At 49.3% G+C, this 17,676-nt stretch overlaps 1 protein-coding gene across 3 annotated transcripts in view; it reads right to left on the bottom strand.

The window, feature by feature from the left end:
• FBN3 (fibrillin 3) overlaps positions 1 to 17,306 on the bottom strand; it is a 179,171-nt gene extending 161,865 nt beyond the window's left edge. For all 3 annotated transcript variants that reach the window (XM_079960394.1, XM_079960393.1, XM_079960391.1), the window contains exons 1-2: positions 17,219 to 17,306; positions 3,047 to 3,312 (exon numbers count right to left, since the gene is read on the bottom strand). In XM_079960394.1, coding sequence (XP_079816520.1) covers positions 3,047 to 3,219 — 173 coding nt within the window. In that variant the 5' untranslated portion in view covers positions 3,220 to 3,312; positions 17,219 to 17,306. The remainder of the gene's footprint in view (positions 1 to 3,046; positions 3,313 to 17,218) is intronic.
• Positions 17,307 to 17,676: the final 370 nt, after the last annotated feature.

The following is a 17,676-nucleotide window of genomic DNA, read 5'->3' on the forward strand; positions in this document are numbered from 1 at the left end:
CTGCTTAAAAACCTACAAGGAAGAAGAATTCATCAAAACATAGGCGGCCGCATCAGTAGCAGAAATAAATAGTCTTTTTTGACACCCGTGATTTGCTAGCCCCCAAAATGGAAAACCAAAAAGGTCCCAGCCAAAGAACTTGAACTGATGGAAGACGTGCAGCTTGCTGATTTAACATATGGAACAAGAGAACGAGAAGGATGTACGTTTAAAAAAAGACTGGAGAATGTTTACTGATTATATGGGTGAAAATGGTGCACATTTCAAAACACTGGTAGCATTAAGATAAATTCAACAGTGCAGATAAGTTTTGATGGATGTAACAATGGAACACGGAATGGTTTAGTTTGTTTAAAATATGCAGAGATGGATGGTATGCAAAAGGAAGTATGGAAAGAGAAGAAGGGAAGTCATTGATTTAAGGTTGTTTAAATGAAATATATGGGACACGGGTGGCGCTGTGGGTTAAACCACTGAGCCTAGGGCTTGCCGATCAGAAGGTTGGTGGTTCAAATCCCTGCAACGGGGTGAGCTCCCATTGTTCGGTCCCAGCTCCTGCCAACCTAGCAGTTTGAAAGCACGTCAAAGTGCAAGTAGATAAATAGGTACCGCTCCGGCGGGAAGGTAAACGGCGTTTCCGTGCGCTGCTCTGGTTCGCCAGAAGCTGCTTAGTCCTGCTGGCCACATGACCCGGAAGCTGTACGCCGGCTACCTTGGCCAGTAAAGCGAGGTGAGCGCCGCAACCCCAGAGTCGTCCGCAACTGGACCTAATGGTCAGGGGTCCCTTTACCTTTACTTTACATTGATTATTGCTTTCATTTTATGGATCAATGGTCTTGTTAGATAGTAAAATTCATGTTAAACTGTTGTTTTGGGGCTTTTTAAAAAAAAAAAAAAAATCTGGAACAGATTAATCCATTATGCATTGCTTTCTATCAGAAAGCACACATTGGCTTTGGAACGATTTGGTTATGGAATGGACTTCCAGAACAGATTAAGTTTGAGAACCGAGGTCCCGCTGTATTTTGCAGGGAGCAATCCAGAAATGCGACAGAATGCAGGGGGAACGAGACACCCAGGCAGGAAATGGTCAGCGAATCAATTTAAGCGCAAAAACATTTGGGCGAAGAAGAGAGCAGATCACACGACGCCTCGCCAGCTGCAGAACCAAATGGAAGGCAAACAGCCGCCTTTTGTTGCAAAGGATGAACCACCCACAATCATGTCTGTCAAGTTTATTAATGGATTCTGATGCCTCCATCTAACGGCTGGTTTTCCTTTAATGCTTTTAACACACTCTGCCCAGCTTTCTTGCCCAAGGGGCAATCTTATGATTCTAGGTAAAGGTAAAGGGACCCCTGACCATTAGGTAAAGTCATGGCCAACTCTGGGCTTGCGGCGCTCATCTTGCTTTATTGGCCGAGGGAGCTGGAGTACAGCTTCCGGGTCATGTGGCCAGCAGGACTAAGCCGCTTCTGGCGAACCAGAGCAGCGCACGGAAACACCGTTTACCTTCCCGCCGGAAGGTATTTATCTACTTGCACTTTGACGTGCTTTCGAACTGCTAGGGGGGCAGGAGCAGGGACCGAGCAACGGGAGCTCACCCCGTCGCAGGGATTTAAACCGCCAACCTTCTGATCAGCAAGTCCTAGGCTCTGTGGTTTAACCCACAGCGCCTCCCACATCCCGCTTTTATGATTCTACAAACGCTTAAAACACATTCAGTCATGACGCACTGGGCAAGAGATTTGGAATATAATAGTCAGATGGCAGACTGGGAAACGCGCATGGCACCCACAAATTTTGGTGCCACAGCCATGGCACTCACGGCCCTGGGCACCCACAGTTGTGGCAGAGCTAGGTTGGCGCTCCTGCCCGCAGCACCATGCGCGATCTACAAAACCCGCTTGTTTCTTTGAGGACCGTGATGTAATGGTCCGTTCCCCGCTGAAATCGGAAGCTGCCCTCCTGTATCCCGGTCGCCAGCGGCGTGGAAAAGACAGTGCATTTGTCCACTTTAATACAGGGGTCAGCAAACTTTTTCAGCAGGGGGCCAGTCCACTGTCTTTCAGACCTTGTGGGGGGGGGCAGACTATACAGTCATACCTCGGGTTACAGCCGCTTCAAGTTGTGGTTTTTTGGGTTGCGGAACGCCGAAACTCAGAAGTATCGGAATGGGTTACTTCTGGGTTTCGGCGCTCACGCATGCGCAGAAACACTGAATTGCGCTTTGCGCATGTGCAGAAGAACCAAATCGCAACCCGCATGTGCGCAGACACGTGTTGCGAACACTGCAGGTTGCTAACGTGCATCCCGCATGGATCATGTTCGCAAACTGAGCGTCCACTGTATTTTGAAAGGAAAAAAAATTAACGAATTCCTATGCACCATAAATAACCCAGAGACGCATTTTAAAGAAAAGCATACGTTCTACTCATGTCAAAACACCAGGCAGGCCCCACAAATAACCCAGGTAAAGGTAAAGGGACCCCTGACCATTAGGTCCAGTCGTGGCCGACTCTGGGGTTGCGGCGCTCATCTCGCTTTATTGGCCGAGGGAGCCGGCGTACAGCTTCTGGGTCACGTGGACAGCAGGACTAAGCCGCTTCTGGCAAACCAGAGCAGCGCATGGAAACGCCGTTTACCTTCCCGCCGGAGCGGTACCTATTTATCTACTTGCACTTGGATGTGCTTTCGAACTGCTAGGTTGGCAGGAGCAGGGACTGAGCAACGGGAGCTCACCCCGTCGCAGGGATTCGAACCGCCGACCTTCTGATCGGCAAGTCCTAGGCTCTGTGGTTTAACCCACAGCGCCACCCGCCTCCTGCAAATAAGCCAGAGATGCATTTTAAATAAAAGGACACATTCCACTCATGTAAAAACACCAGGCAGGCCCCCAAAATAACCCAGAGATGCATTTAAAATCAAAGGACACATTCTACTCATGAAAAAACATGCTGATTCCCGGACCATCTGCAGGCCGGATTTAGAAGGCGATTGGGTCGGATCCGGCCCCCGAGCCTTAGTATGCCTACCCATGGCTTACCCTCTCAAGGTGTCGTGGCCTCTTCGCCTCACTCTGCTCGGGGGCTTGCTCTCGTAGCTGCTTGCAAATCTGTCAGGCTGGAGGTCTCCATCATGCTGTCCACTGACGAACTCTTGGTAGAAGGCAAGGGACGTGCACCCCAGGAGGAAGCGGGTCACCCACAAGGGTCCCATAATGGGTGCAAGGAATCAGGCCACCAACACCTTGGGTCCAGCGGGAGGGTCTCTGCAGCCCAAGAGCAGGAAATCAGAGCTTCCTTTTCTGAGCTGGAAGGGAAAAGAAATCAGATAAGGTCCCGAACTTCTCAAGTGCTTCATGGTCCATGATATTTATATATATATTTAGTGGGATGCGGGTGGCACTGTGGGTTAAACCACAGAGCCTAGGACTTGCCAATCAGAAGGTCGGAGGTTCGAATCCCTGCAATGACGGGGTGAGCTCCCGTTGCTCGGTCCCTGCTTCTGCCAACCTAGCAGTTCGAAAGCACGTCAAAGTGCAAGTAGATAAATAGGTACCGCTCTGGCGGGAAGGGAAACGGTGTTTCCGTGCACTGCACTGGTTCGCCAGAAGCGGCTTAGTCATGACCCGGAAGCTGTACGCCAGCTCCCTCGGCCAATAAAGCGAGGTGAGCGCCGTAACCCCAGAGTCGGGCACGACTGGACCTAGGCTCTGTGGTTTAACCCACAGCACCACCCGCGTCCCTTAAAGTGACCTTGCAGTGCTTTAAATATGTGGTGTTGCTGTGGCCTTTGTCTTATCTAAATAACTGGCTTTGCTTTGGAAGTGGAACTCATAGAAGAGGAATCTGCTCCTGTTGCATATATATATATATTCCAAATCTTGTACAATGCATGTATTTCCCTCTCAGCAGTTCCTTAATCATGCACATCTGTGCATCGATAAACACACGGCGGAAAAGAGAGAGGAATGTTGACGTGAATCAATATACAATTCGGTTCTGTGTTGATAAAATCGCTGGCAAAAACATGCAATGCATGGTTCATTATGGTTTAACAAACCGCGGTTTAGGACACTGGCGGACGAAGGGGGAGGGGGAGAGGTTTGCCTCAGGTGCCATTGGGGGGGGGTGACATCGCAGCAGCCCCCACCCCCTGGGACATTCGGCGCTCGCCGCGCACACCCCAGGATGCGCGCCATGCACCCCGCGGGTGGCGCGCCATTCAACCTGAGACATGTAACAATAATAATAATAATAATAATAATAATAATAATAATAATAATAATAATTTACTATTTATACCCTGCCCATCTGGCTGGGTTTCCCCAGCCACTCTGGACGGCTTCCAACAGAATATTAAAAACAATACAGCGTCAGACATTAAAAACTTCCCTAAACAGTTGTCTTTTAAAAGTCGGATAGTTGTTTATTTCCTTGACATCTGGTGGGAGGGCGTTCCACAGGGCGGGCGCCACCACCGAGAAGGCCCTCTGTCTGGTTCCCTGTAACCTCATTTCTCGCATGGAGGGAACCACCAGAAGGCCCTCGGTGTTGGATCTCAGTGTCCGGGCTGAATGATGGGGGTGGAGACGCTCCTTCAAGTATACAGGACCGAGGCCGTTTAGGGCTTTAAAGGTCAGCACCAACACTTTGAATTGTGCTTGGAAACGTACTGGGAGCTGATGAAGGTCTTTCAGGACCTGAATGTACGCTGCTCCACGTGTTGGAGCAGGTAGCTTTGCCACTGGTTTTCAACCATTGAGCAGTGGCACCCTGGGGTGCCTTGAAGGATGGTCAGGGGTGTTGTGGGCAACATTGGCCTCCATCCCTCTCTCCTTCACTCCCTCCTCTGATGCCCTCTTGCATCTCTGCCTCCCAAAGGCTTGCATGGCTGTTTGTTGCAGCAGCCCCGGCTGCAAGCTCCGCAGGTGAATGGATCGCCGAAGAATGGATGCTTTTGAATTCTGGTGCTGGAGGAGATTCTTGAGTGTCCCATGGACTGCCAGAAGATCAAACCTCTCCATTCTGAAGGAAATCAGCCCTGAGCGCTCACTGGAAGGACAGATCCTGAAGCTGAGGCTCCAAGACTTTGGCCTCCTCATGAGAAGAGAAGACTCCCTGGAAAAGACCCTGATGTTGGGAAAGATGGAGGGCACAAGGAGAAGGGGACGATGGAGGACGAGATGGTGGGACAGTGTTCTCGAAGCTACCAGCATGAGTTTGACCAAACTGCGGGAGGCAGTGGAAGACAGGAGTGCCTGGCGTGCTCTGGTCCAGGGGGTCACGAAGAGTCGGACATGACTAAACGACTCAACAACAACAAATACGGTTGTAACAAGATGGTTTTGGGGTGTGGTGTTTTGCCAGAGTGTGGGAGCATATAAAGTGGTACCTCGGGTTAAGTACTTAATTCATTCCAGAGGTCCATTCTTAACCTGAAGCACCACTTTAGCTAATGGGGCCTCCCGCTGCTGCTGCGCTGCCGAAGCACAATTTCTGTTCTCATTCTGAAGCAAAGTTCTTAACCCGAGGTACTATTTCTGGGTTAGCGGAGTCTGTAACCTGAAGCGTATGTAAACCGAGGTACCACTGTATACATACCAGCTCAATGCCGCACAAAGGGGTCTCATTGCAATCAGAAAAGGAGTCAAGATTAGCTGGAAGGGACCCCGGGGTCATCTAGTCCAACCTGCTGCACATAGGAGCACATCAATGCGCATGACTGCACATCTGCCATGTGGAAGGGGAAAGAAGCAAAGGGGCAGAAGCCTGTGGCAAACAACCCACACTCTGATTGTGAAATTAACTTTTGACATTGAAATCAGGTGGTGCAAGAGGGAGCAATGTTCAGGGGGAAAGACCCTAACTAGGGAATTTGGCAGATCTGCCAGTTTGGGTTTCGTCCTGTTTCTCATTCGCCCAGCCTTAAATTCAGTTTAGATTTCTACATCTCTACATTAGGTAAAGGGACCCCTGACCATTAGGTCCAGTCATGGCCGACTCTGGGGTTGCAGTGCTCATCTCGCTTTACTGGCCAAGGGAGCCGGCGTACAGCTTCCGGGTCATGTGGCCAGCATGACTAAGCCACTTCTGGCGAAGCAGAGCAGCGCACGGAAACGCCGTTTACCTTCCCGCCGGAGCAGTACCTATTTATCTACTTGCACTTGACATGCTTTCGAACTGCTAGGTAGGCAGGAGCAGGGACCAAGCAACGGGAGCTCACTCCGTCACAGGGATTCGAACCGCCGACCTTCTGATCGGCAAGTCCTAGGCTCTGTGGTTTAACCCACAGCGCCACATTAGTTGATGGTTTATTTTTCTATTATTATTATTAACATCCTCATGAAAACTCATCAGCATTTTTGTTGCGAATTATTGCTATCTGGGACAAGCTGCAGCTCAGCTTTGCATGCAGAAGAACCCTGGAATTTCCAAGTGCAGAATGTCCCATTTGCATCCCCAGAGAGGGGCTGCCAGTCTGAGCAGACAATATGGGGCTAGATGGACAAATACTTCAAGCTGTTCTAAAGCAACTCCCTATATGCCTGGGTTTAGAAGATCTCTGGCATTTCCAAGTGCAGAATGTCCTCTATTTGCATCCCTGGACAGCAGCTGCCAGTCAGAGCAGACAATATGTAGTAGTAGTAATAATAATAATAATAATAATAATTTATTATTTATACCCTGCCCACCTGGCTGAGTTTCCCCAGCCACTCTGGGCAGCTCCCAATCAAGTATTAAAAACAATACAGCATTAAATATTAAAAACTTCCCTGAACAGGGCTGCCTTCAGATGTCTTTTAAAGATAGGTTAGCTACTTATTTCCTTCACATCTGAAGGGAGGGCGTTCCACAGGGCGGGCGCCACCACCGAGAAGCCCCTCACTTCTGGCAATGAGGGAACCGCCAGAAGGCCCTCGGAGCTGGACCTCAGTGTCCAGGCTGAACGATGGGAGTGGAGACGCTCCTTCAGGTATACAGGACCGAGGCCGGTTAGGGCTTTCAAGGTCAGCACCAACACTTTGAATTGTGCTCGGAAACATACTGGGAGCCAATGCAGATCTCTCAGGACCGGTGTTTTGTGGTCTCGGCGGCCACTCTCAGTCACCAGTCTAGCTGCCGCATTCTGGATTAATTGCAGTTTCCGGGTCACCTTCAAAGGTAGCCCCACGTAGAGTGCGCTGCAGTAGGGGCTAGTTGGACAAATACTTTGAGCTGTTCTAAAGCAACTCCCTATGTGCCTGGGTTTAAGCACCCAGCCTAGTATTTTCCTGCCATATGGCCCAACCCCTCCTGAGCCTACATTCCAGCTGGAAGGCGCTTTGTTATTCCACCTGAAGACCACCCAACGAGTTTACAACCTGGATGGCATCCGAAACAAAGGGCATCTCAAGCCCCTTAGAGCAGTGTTTCCCAACCTTGTGCCTCCAGCTGTTTTTGAACTACAACTCCCATCATCCCTGACTAGCAAGACCAGTGGCAAGGGATGATGGGAATTGTAGTCCAAAAACAGCTGGAGGCACAAGGTTGGGAAACACTGCCTTAGAGTCTTCGCCTGCAATTCTGTGCATGATGAGGTGGCTGAGAAACTCAATTCAGATTGCAGTTACAAGCAAACAGACTATAATTTGCATTTTCTGAAACAAGGCACAAACATTGCTAGCCTGCGAAAATTCGCAGTTTGCTGAATTTTGCAATGCACATCTCCCGTTAAGTAAATGTGTACAGCCATGCTTAGAAATGCACCTACTTGCATTTATAACCTTATTGCAATAATGCACTATAACCGGGAGAAATTTATTCGCAGAAGCGTGCATTTTCAGTAGCAATGTTGCTAGAGGGGTGCTGGGTTTTTATGAGGACTTAACAAAAAAAAAAGTTTGCAGACTGATGTGAAAATACAGATAACCGAACTGAAAGCAGGGTTGCCACATTTCAAAAAAAGTGAAAATCTGGACACAAAAGTCTAGATTTCCGACATGGGTTGCCATACGTCCGGATTTTCCCAGACATTTCAGCGATTTTCACCCAGAGACTGTTTCTGAATGCCGTATTCTGGCTGCGTCCAAGAAATTCCGGACGTAGGACATCTCTAACTTAAAGTGTGGAGAAATGGGAAACAGAGAAAAACAGAAATTGAGAGATTCGCCCATTCCTCCCTGGGAGGAAGCCCCAATTAAAAAGCACTGGTTGTATACTTACTCATCTCCTTGTTTCAAGGGTTGCAAAACTCCCTACCTGCCAACATTTCTCTAATGAAAATAGGGACCTCCTAAGGGAAACGCGGGTGGCGCTGTGGTCCAAACCACAGAGCCTAGGGCTTGCCGATCAGAAGGTCGGCGGTTCGAATCCTTGCGACGGGGTGAGCTCCCGTCACTCAGTCCCTGCTTCTGCCAACCTAGCAGTTCGAAAGCACCTCAAAGTGCAAGTAGATAAATAGGTACCACTCTGGCAGGAAGGTAAACGGTGTTTCCGTGCGCTGCTCTGGTTCGCCAGAAGCGGCTTCGTCCTGCTGGCCACATGACCCGGAAGCTGTACGCTGGCTCCCTCGGCCAGTAAAGCGAGATGAGCGCTGCAACTCCAGAGTCAGCCATGACTGGACCTAATGGTCAGGGGTCCCTTTACCTTTAAGGGAAAGCAGGGCACTCTAGTCAGAAACCAGGTCAGCTTCTGTAAATCCGGGACTGTCCCTGGAAAATAGGGATACTTGGGGGTCTGCATCTAGTCCAACCGCTTGCAAAGCAGGGTTAGGGTTAAAGCATATCTCTCTCTCTCTCAAATTGATCTCATCAGGCCCTCTAAGTCACATATCATCATTTAGCTCAATTGGTAGAGCATGATGCTCTTAGGCACATGGGTTTGAGCATCACCTTGGGCAAAAGTCGCCAGCATTGCAAAGGTCAGACTACATGACTCATGAGGTCCCTTCTGACTCTACAATTCTACAGTTCTTCGTATAAAGTGGTACCTCGGGTTAAGAACTTAATTCGTTCCGGAGGTCCGTTCTTAACCTGAGGTACCACTTTAGCTAATGGGGGCCTCCTGCTGCCACCGCACAATTTCTGTTCTCATCCTAAAGCAAAGTTCTTAACCTGAAGCACTATTTCTGGGTTAGCGGAGTCTGTAACCTGAAGCGTATGTAACCTGAAGCGTATGTAACCCGAGGTGCCACTGTATATAGTTTTCTGTCTCTCTCTTTCTCTCTCTTAAATGGTAAGCTAAAAGGTAAAGGACCCCTGGATGGTTCAGTCCAGACCAAGGCGACTGTGGGGTTGCAGTGCTCATCTCACTTTCAGGCCGAGGGAGCCGGCGTTTGTCTGCAGGCATCTTTCCAAGTATATCTGAAGGAGCGTCTCCACCCCCATCTTTCTCCCCGGACACTGAGGTCCAGCACCGAGGGCCTTCTGGCAGTTCCCTCATTGCGAGAAGGAAAGCTACAGGGAACCAGGCAGAGGGCCTTCTTGGTAGTGGCACCTTCCCTGTGGAACGCCCTCCCACCAGATGTCAAAGAGAACAACAACTATCAGACTTTTAGAAGACATCTGAAGGCAGCCCTGTTTAGGGAAGCTTTTAATGTTTGATGTTTTATCGCTTTTAAAAATTATTATTATTAATATTTTGTTGGGAGCCACCCAGAGTGGCTGGGGAAGCCCAGCCAGATGGGCGGGGTATAAATAAATTATTATTATTATTATTATTATTATTATTATTATTATTATTATTATTATTCCAGGTCATGTGGCCAGCAGGACTAAACCGCTTCTGGCGCAATGGGACACCGTGACGGAAACCAGAGCGCACGGAAATGCCGTTTACCTTCCCGCCAGAGCGGTACCTATTTATCTACTTGTGCTGGCATACTTCGAACTGCTAAGTTGGCAGGAGCCGGGACAGAGCAACGGGAGCTCACCCCATCGTGGGGATTCGACCCGCCAACCTTCCGATAGGCAAGCCCAAGATTCTCAGTGGTTTAGACCACGGCACCACCCACATCCCCCTCTTAAATGGATCTCATCAGGCGCTCTCAGTCACGTGGGACCACTATCACAGTCAAACGCATTTTTGAGAAGCTCTGGTTATCTGCTCAAGACATGCCTGTCCGTTCCCTCTTCCCAATTTGGGCAACCGTAGTAAACATCTCCGCTACTCTCCCCTGGTTTATCTTGCTCTGGAATCCCTTTGAGCTCACGACGCGCCTCTCTGAATTGGGATTAACGTGACAGGGAGCATGGAAGAGTGGCTGTAAGAAGAAAGGAAACGAAAAAATGAATGGCCATTCCAGTCAATCATCGCAGCTCTGGCTCGGTTGGATTCCCAAGGAAAGGAAATCTGAGAGGGGCTTAATGCCCAAAACTCAGCGAGACAGAGACCGCAACAGAGATGGCGTGAGGCATGGGGAAGTCGCTTGCCTGCGAAGGCAGAACAGCAGAGATCTGACCTGGGGGGTGCCGATCAGGATACCCTCCTCAGCTGATTTCAGATTGGCTCGCTTTCACGGAGGACCTTAAGGTCCATAAATAGCAACACCCTAGAGGTCCCGGTTCCCAGTAGTGATGTATGGAAGTGAGAGCTGGACCATAAAGAAGGGTGATGGCTGAAAAATTGATGCTTTTGAATTATAGTGCTGGAGGAGACTCTTGAGAGTCCCATGGACTGCAAGAAGATCAAACCTCTCCATTCGGAAGGAAATCAGCCCTGAGTGCTCACACGAAGGACAGATCCTGAAGTTGAGGCTCCAATACTTTGGCCACCTCAGGAGAAGAGAAGACTCCCTGGAAAAGACCCTCATGTTGGGAAAGATGGAGGGCACAAGGAGAAGGGGACGACAGAGGACGAGATGGTGGGACAGTGTTCTCGAAGCTACCAGCATGAGTCTGACCAAACTGCGGGAGGCAGTGGAAGACAGGAGTGCCTGGCGTGCTCTGGTCCAGGGGGTCACGAAGAGTCGGATACGACTAAATGACTAAACAACAACAACAGTGGTCCCAGGCCCTAAGGAAGTCAGATTAGCCTCAACCAGAGCCAGGGCCTTTTCAACACTGGCCCCGGCCTGGTGGAACGCTCTGTTTCATGAGACCAGGGCCCTGCAGGATCTGATTTCTTTCCACAGGACCTGTAAGACAGAGCTGTTCCGCCTGGCTTTTGACTTGGAATCAACTTGATTCCCTCCCCCTCTTTCTTTTTTCCTTTTTCCTTCTATGATGGAACTCCTACTTGGGGACCAGTCTGGACAGTTAGCCTTGGTGAAGACTTGACGTTTTCATCCCCCCACAAAGTTCTTGAGTTTCTGCTGAAATGAGGCTGCATTTTAATGTTGTATTTTAATCTTGATTTTTAAGTTGTACAGTGGTACCTCGGGTTACATACGCTTCAGCTTACATACGCTTCAGCTTACATACGCTTCAGGTGACCCAGAAATAGTACCTCGGGTTAAGAACTTTGCTTCAGGATGAGAACAGAAATCGTGCTCCGGCGGCACGGCGGCAGCGGGAGGCCCCATTAGCTAAAGTGGTGCTTCAGGTTAAGAACAGTTTCAGGTTAAGAACAGACCTCCTGAACGAATTAAGTACTTAACCCGAGGTACCACTGTATATCAATCAATTGTTTTATATCTGGTGTTAGCCACCCTGAGCCCTGTCTTGGCTGGGGAGGACAGGGTATAAATAAAATTTATTATTATTAATAATATTATTAAACTGGGAAGGGTAGCTGACGCCGCAGAAGACAGAATCAGAATTCAAGGTGACCTTCAAGAGTGACAAATGTCAGAGTTTACACTTAAACAGAAAAAAACCCAGCTGCGCAGGTATAAAATTGGTGACATGAGTCCACAGTGTGATGCAGCAGCAAAAAAACCCTAATGTTATTCTAGGGGGCATCAACAGAAGTTCTAGTGTCCAGATCAAGGGAATTCATAGTCCCACTCTATTCTGCCTTGGTCAGACCACACCTGGAATACTGTGTCCAATTCTGGGTATCACAATTTAAGAAGGATGTTGACAAGCTGGAAGGTGTGCAGAGGAGGGTGACTGAGATGATCAAGGGCCTGGAAACCAAGCCTGATGAGGAACGGTTGAAGGAGTTGGGCATGTTTAGCCTGGAAAAGAGGAGATATGAGAGCCATCTTCAAGTATCTACAGGGCTGCCACGTGGGAGATGGAGCAAGCTTGTTTCCTCCTGGTCTGGAGGGGAGGACTCAAACCCGTGGCTTCAAGTTACATGAAAGAAGATTCCAGGAAGAACTTTCTGATGGCAAGAGCTGTTCAACAGTAGAACGGACATCCTCGGAAGATATGTGGATGATGGAGGTTTCTGCTTTGCAGGTTGTACTAAATGAGACATGTAAAGGTAAAGGTAAAGGGACCCCTGACCATTAGGTCCAGTCATGGCCGACTCTGGGGTTGCGGTGGTCATCTCGCTTTATTGGCTGACAGCTTCCGGGTCATGTGGCCAGCAGGACTAAGCCGCTTCTGGCGAACCAGAGCAGCGCACGGAAACGCCGTTTACCTTCCCGCCGGAGTGGTACCTATTTATCTACTTGCACTTTGACGTGCTTTCGAACTGCTAGGTTGGCAGGAGTACGGACTGAGCAACGGGAGCTCACCCCGTCGTGGGGATTCGAACCGCCGACCTTCTGATCAGCAAGTCCTAGGCTCTGTGGTTAAACCCACGGCGCCACCTGCCTTGTACTAGAGACCAATTGGGGTCTCTCTTAAGCCAAGAGAGAGAGAGAAAGATCAAGTACCCTCAGTGTGGTATAGACAGCCCAATGGCTTGACTCTGTACCCATGGGAAAAGGCAGTCTGCTTTGTTTGTTTGCAATGATAAAACAGACTATAGTTTCTCTTGCAAACAAAAAAAACCAGTATGTTTTATCATCACAACAACCCTGTGAGCTAGGCTTCATTATGCAGGGTGGTCGCTTTTCCCAAACTGAGAATTTTCCGGACATTTCCCCAAGCCGTTAATTTTTCCGGAGGAGGGGGGAGGAATCAATGTCATAATTAACAAAGAATGGGTTCCAACTGCACAAACAATAATACGCAAAGCCTTTTTCCCCCTCCCCATAGCTTTTAGCTTTGTTTACAAAATGCAAGTAAAGTAAACATGCTAAATTAGATGGCTCTCTAGGGCATCAGAAAATGTCTCGATGCAAGCTGAATTTTTTCCGACACTAATTGCCCAGACAAAAAACTAATTCAGCTTTCTTAGGGGGTTGGGGGAGAGAAGCCATATTACAGGGCAGATTAGACTACTTTGCGAGCCGGGCTCAGCCAAGATCACCTAGCGAAGGGATAGGTAAAAGGTAAAGGGACCCCTGACCATAAGGTCCAGTCATAAACGACTGTGGGGTTGCGGCGCTCATCTCGCTTTATTGGCCGAGGGAGCCGGCGTACAGCTTCCGGGTCATGTGGCCAGCAGGATTAAGCCGCTTCTGGCGAACCAGAGCAGCGCACGAAAACGCCGTTTACCTTCCTGTCAGAGTGGTACCTATTTATCTACTTGCACTTTGAGGTGCTTTCGAGCTGCTAGGTGGGCAGGAGCAGGGACCGAGCAATGGGAACTCATCCCGAAACTGCGGGGATTCGAACCGCCGACCTTCTGATCGGCAAGTCCTAGGGTCTGTGGTTTAATCCACAGCGACAGCCACGTCCCAGTGAAGGGATCTTCATACCTACATGGAGATTTGAACCCAGGCCCTGACCTACTGCCCTAACCACTGTCTGAGACAGTGCATAGTAATCCGAGTACGGTAAATCCAAGATTGCTCAAGGAAGTGAGCCAAAGCCTATGCTAAAGGAAGGTGAAAGGATGGTATCGCCTTTGCCAAGACGATGGTCTTATGGTCCCCCAAAATGGTGCTTATATTGTTTATGTGTTGCTGCCACTGCAGCCAGAATTCTGTATGCGCAGAAATGGGAAGTAGTTGCAACGAAAGAGGACTTTAAAATGATTTTACTATGAATAACAAAAGCCTCTGTGGAGAACAAGAAGTTTCTGAATTAGAAGGTTTCTGCAGCAGAACAGGAAAAAGCAACCTGATGAATAAGAGCTGGACCAAATTTGAAGCCGGAGTATTTGGAACATCCAGACTTTAAAAGGACCAAGAAATAGAATTTAAGTTAGACTCTTAAACATAGAGGTCTGGATGGAAGAACAATGACTTTTTCTGAGAGTTTTTTCGAGATTGGACTTTCTGAAATTAAAAGCTATCAAAAGACGGCAAAGTGGAGTTGAGATATAGACGTGGATACACCAGGCTGGCAGTAGACAATGGATGAACTTTGGGGATTGGAACCGGGGAATGGGGGGGGGGAGAGAGAGAGATTTGGAATCCAAAGGCTGTAAAATTATATATTATTTCTTTCTTTTCTTTTTTCATGTTTGTTGTTTGAAAATAGGGGAATTCATGGAAGGGAAATGGGGTCGATCTTAGGGAATTATATAAAATATAAGGAGAAATGGTTCATTAAGATAAATAAGATAAATTAATTTGGAATAAATGGGTTATTTAAAATTACAAATAAGGTTTTAAAATTTGGGGTAAGAATCTGTGGAATCAATTTAAGGGAAATGGAATACAAGAGGGGGAGGGGGGGGGAAGTCCGGGAAAGATGCCACTGAAACCAAGTGTAAATCATATTTGTTTTTTCATTTTTTCTTGCTATCTTTCCTTTTTATTCTGGAAAATTTTTAATAAATATTATTAAAAAATAAAATAAATAAAATGATTTTACTACAGTGGTAACTCGGAAGTCGAACGGAATCCGTTCCAGAAGTCCGTTCGACTTCCAAAATGTTCGGAAACCAAGGCGCGGCTTCCGATTGGCTGCAGGAGGCAGAGCTGGCAATGAGCCCAACCAGAAGGCAACAGAGGAAGTTGAACGATGCTAGAAGACATCTGAAGGCAGCCCTGTTTAGGGAAGCTTTTAATGTTTGATGGATTACTGTATTTAAATATTTTGTTGGAAGCCACCCAGAGTGGCTGGGGAAGCCCAGCCAGATGGGCGGGGTATAAATTGTTGTTGTTGTTGTTGTTGTTGTTATTGTTATGTCATGTTATTATTTTATCAGGCTGCATGCTCATGGAACAGATTGTCCGGGAGCAACCTAAGATTCTAGTCCAGGGGTCAGCAATCTTTTTCAGGAGGGGGCTGGTCCACTGTCCCTCAGACCTTGTGGGGGCCAGACTATTTTTTTTTTTGAGGGGGGGGGGAATGAACGAATTCCTATGCACCCCAAATAGCCCAGAGATGCGTTTTAAATAAAAGCACACATTCCACTCATGTATAAACACCAGGCAGGCCCCACAAATAACCCAGAGATGCCTTTTAAATAAAAGGACACATTCTACTCATGTGAAAACACGCTGATTCCTGGATCGTCCGCGGGCCGGATTGAGAAGGCGATTGGGCCAGATCCGGCCCCCGGGCCTTAGTTTGCCTACCTATGTTTTAGTCCTCCTGAGTGATTCAGAAGCTGTCTTAGACCGAGTCAGATTGTTGGTCCTGGTGACTGCTTTCTAGAGATGCTGAGATGAAAATCACTACCTCTTGAGTCACACACACACACATATACTGGGCTATGACCCTCTTCCAGTTTGATCCGCAATGGCACTCCACACATGGGCGCCTCGTCATGTGCGAATCTCCCCACTCTGTCACCCTGGACATATGGGGCGTTTGGCGGTCAGAGCAGGAGCGCAGGAATGTCCTCGGAGCTCCTTTCTCCCCCCACGAACTTTGCTCCTGATGTGCAACCCATTTTAACGCCCCTCATCAGAAGCAGGGAACCCCCCAACATCCTCATCAAACCCCCAACCTTTCCTCCCTCCCCCCCAACTCAACAAGAACGCGCCGCCGAAACAAAACTAGTCGGTGTCGCAAACCATAGAAGGCAACGCCTCGGTTCTCCCCAATAAAATATTTGAGGGTGCCGGGGGGCCCCAAAGTTAACGGGGATTGCCGTTCCAATGGTGCGCGTGCACCATATCATGCAGGGCGGGGCTTAACTGCCCCCCCCAAATATTTTATTCAAGTTGCAAACAGAACCGTTCTCACATATACAACTCTCGGGGAACCGGGGGAGGTGTCACCCATTTTGCAAACCTCTCCCAGCAGCACCGAGGGGGGGGGGTAGGCATGCCAGAGGCTCTCGGAGCAACATGTGAGAAAGCTTAACCCACCCCCCTCCTAAAAATTAGCAGGGGGAGGAAGCATGAAGAGGAACAAAGAGACCCCTCTGAATCTGCCTTGCCCGGCTATGCGCTGCGTTTGTCTGCTCCAGAGCTCGGGGGGGGGGGCGCGAACCGGGGCCACCACGGGGAATGGGGGTGTGGGTGCGGCACCCCCAGAGCAATCTAAGGTAGGCAGGGCATGCAGGAACTCCACGCAAGCGAGCAACACGCACACACGCACACGCCGGCACAAGAGTTCCCCGCGCAATGAATGGGAGCCGTGCGCCAGGGCGCACGACGCGCGTCCAGATGGACTTGCACGGGGGAAGCGGTTGTGTCCCGCCACATCCCCATTCGAAATCTCCGCTTAGGTCTCCGCGATCACGTCCGGAAGAGACTCAGAACCGAATCTACCTCCTTGTCAGTGGTGCGGGGAGGGAGAGGACGAGAGAGGGAGGCTGGCTTTTAAAAAAATAAAATTATTATTTTTTTTGGAAAGCAGACAGACTCACTCCTGCGATCCGGGACAAGAAGACGGAAAATTCCGCTTTCGAGCGCGAGGTTTCTTTTTTAGGTGTCCGTGGGAAACTCTTTCGAAGCCCCCTTACAAAGTTTTGAGTAGTTGGGGGGGGGGTGAGAGAATTGTGCTTTCTTGTCATTCCCAAAAGCACCCCCAACTCATCCCCCAAAAGTGGAGAGAACGGGATCTCGAGGGCGGGGGTCTCTTGGGTTGCTAGCCTTCACCTGGGTGGGATCGAGGAAGAAAGACTATGGGCTGAGGAATGTCAGAAGTGAACAAAGAAAACGGGGGGGGGGGGGGCGCAGAGAGAAGGGAGAGGGGCGACAAAGGACGGCGCAGCAAAGAGCTGCAAAGGAAACCCACCCGCCCCATTTGCAAAAGTCACTGGAATAGTTTTCCTGGCGGGTGTCCGTCCCGTCCCCCCTCCGCCGCCAACAACCCCCCTAACCAAAAACCATTGCAATAATCTGGAGCGATGTTTTAAACAAAAAGAATAGATAGAAGTTTTACAGATACCTTCTTGGTCCTAGAATTCCAAAGATGAGCCGTGGATTTCTTTGTTTAAGTTCTGAGCCGGGCAGGAGGGGGGGGGAGAAAGAGGGGGGGGGAATCGCAGCCTTTTTGGAGAAAAGGAGGAGAGAGACCTCCAAATCGGGCAGGGGGAGGTCCTTGCAGCTTGAGAAGGGGTGCTGGGTGGGGAGGAGGGAGAAGAGGAGGGGGCAGAGAGGGAGGGAGGCTGCATTCTTCAGCCAAAAGTTTTTAACTTCAAGGCTTGGTTGAAGGCAGTGGGGGGGCATAAGGTGGAGGGGTTTAGCTGGTGGTTGTGGGCTTTCAAAAGCAGGGGCTGCCATCTCCCTAATGTCTCCTTGGCCCCCTGGTTCTGTTGGGCCTGGAGACCCCGGAAAGCCACCTGCCTCCTTCCCTCCTTCACCCGCCCCCCAATTTCCCCTCCCCATGACAGCTCCTCGACTCCC

The sequence above is a fragment of the Podarcis cretensis genome (genome assembly GCF_951804945.1).
Source record: "Podarcis cretensis genome assembly, chromosome: 18".
Classification (NCBI taxonomy): Eukaryota; Metazoa; Chordata; class Lepidosauria; order Squamata; family Lacertidae; genus Podarcis; species Podarcis cretensis.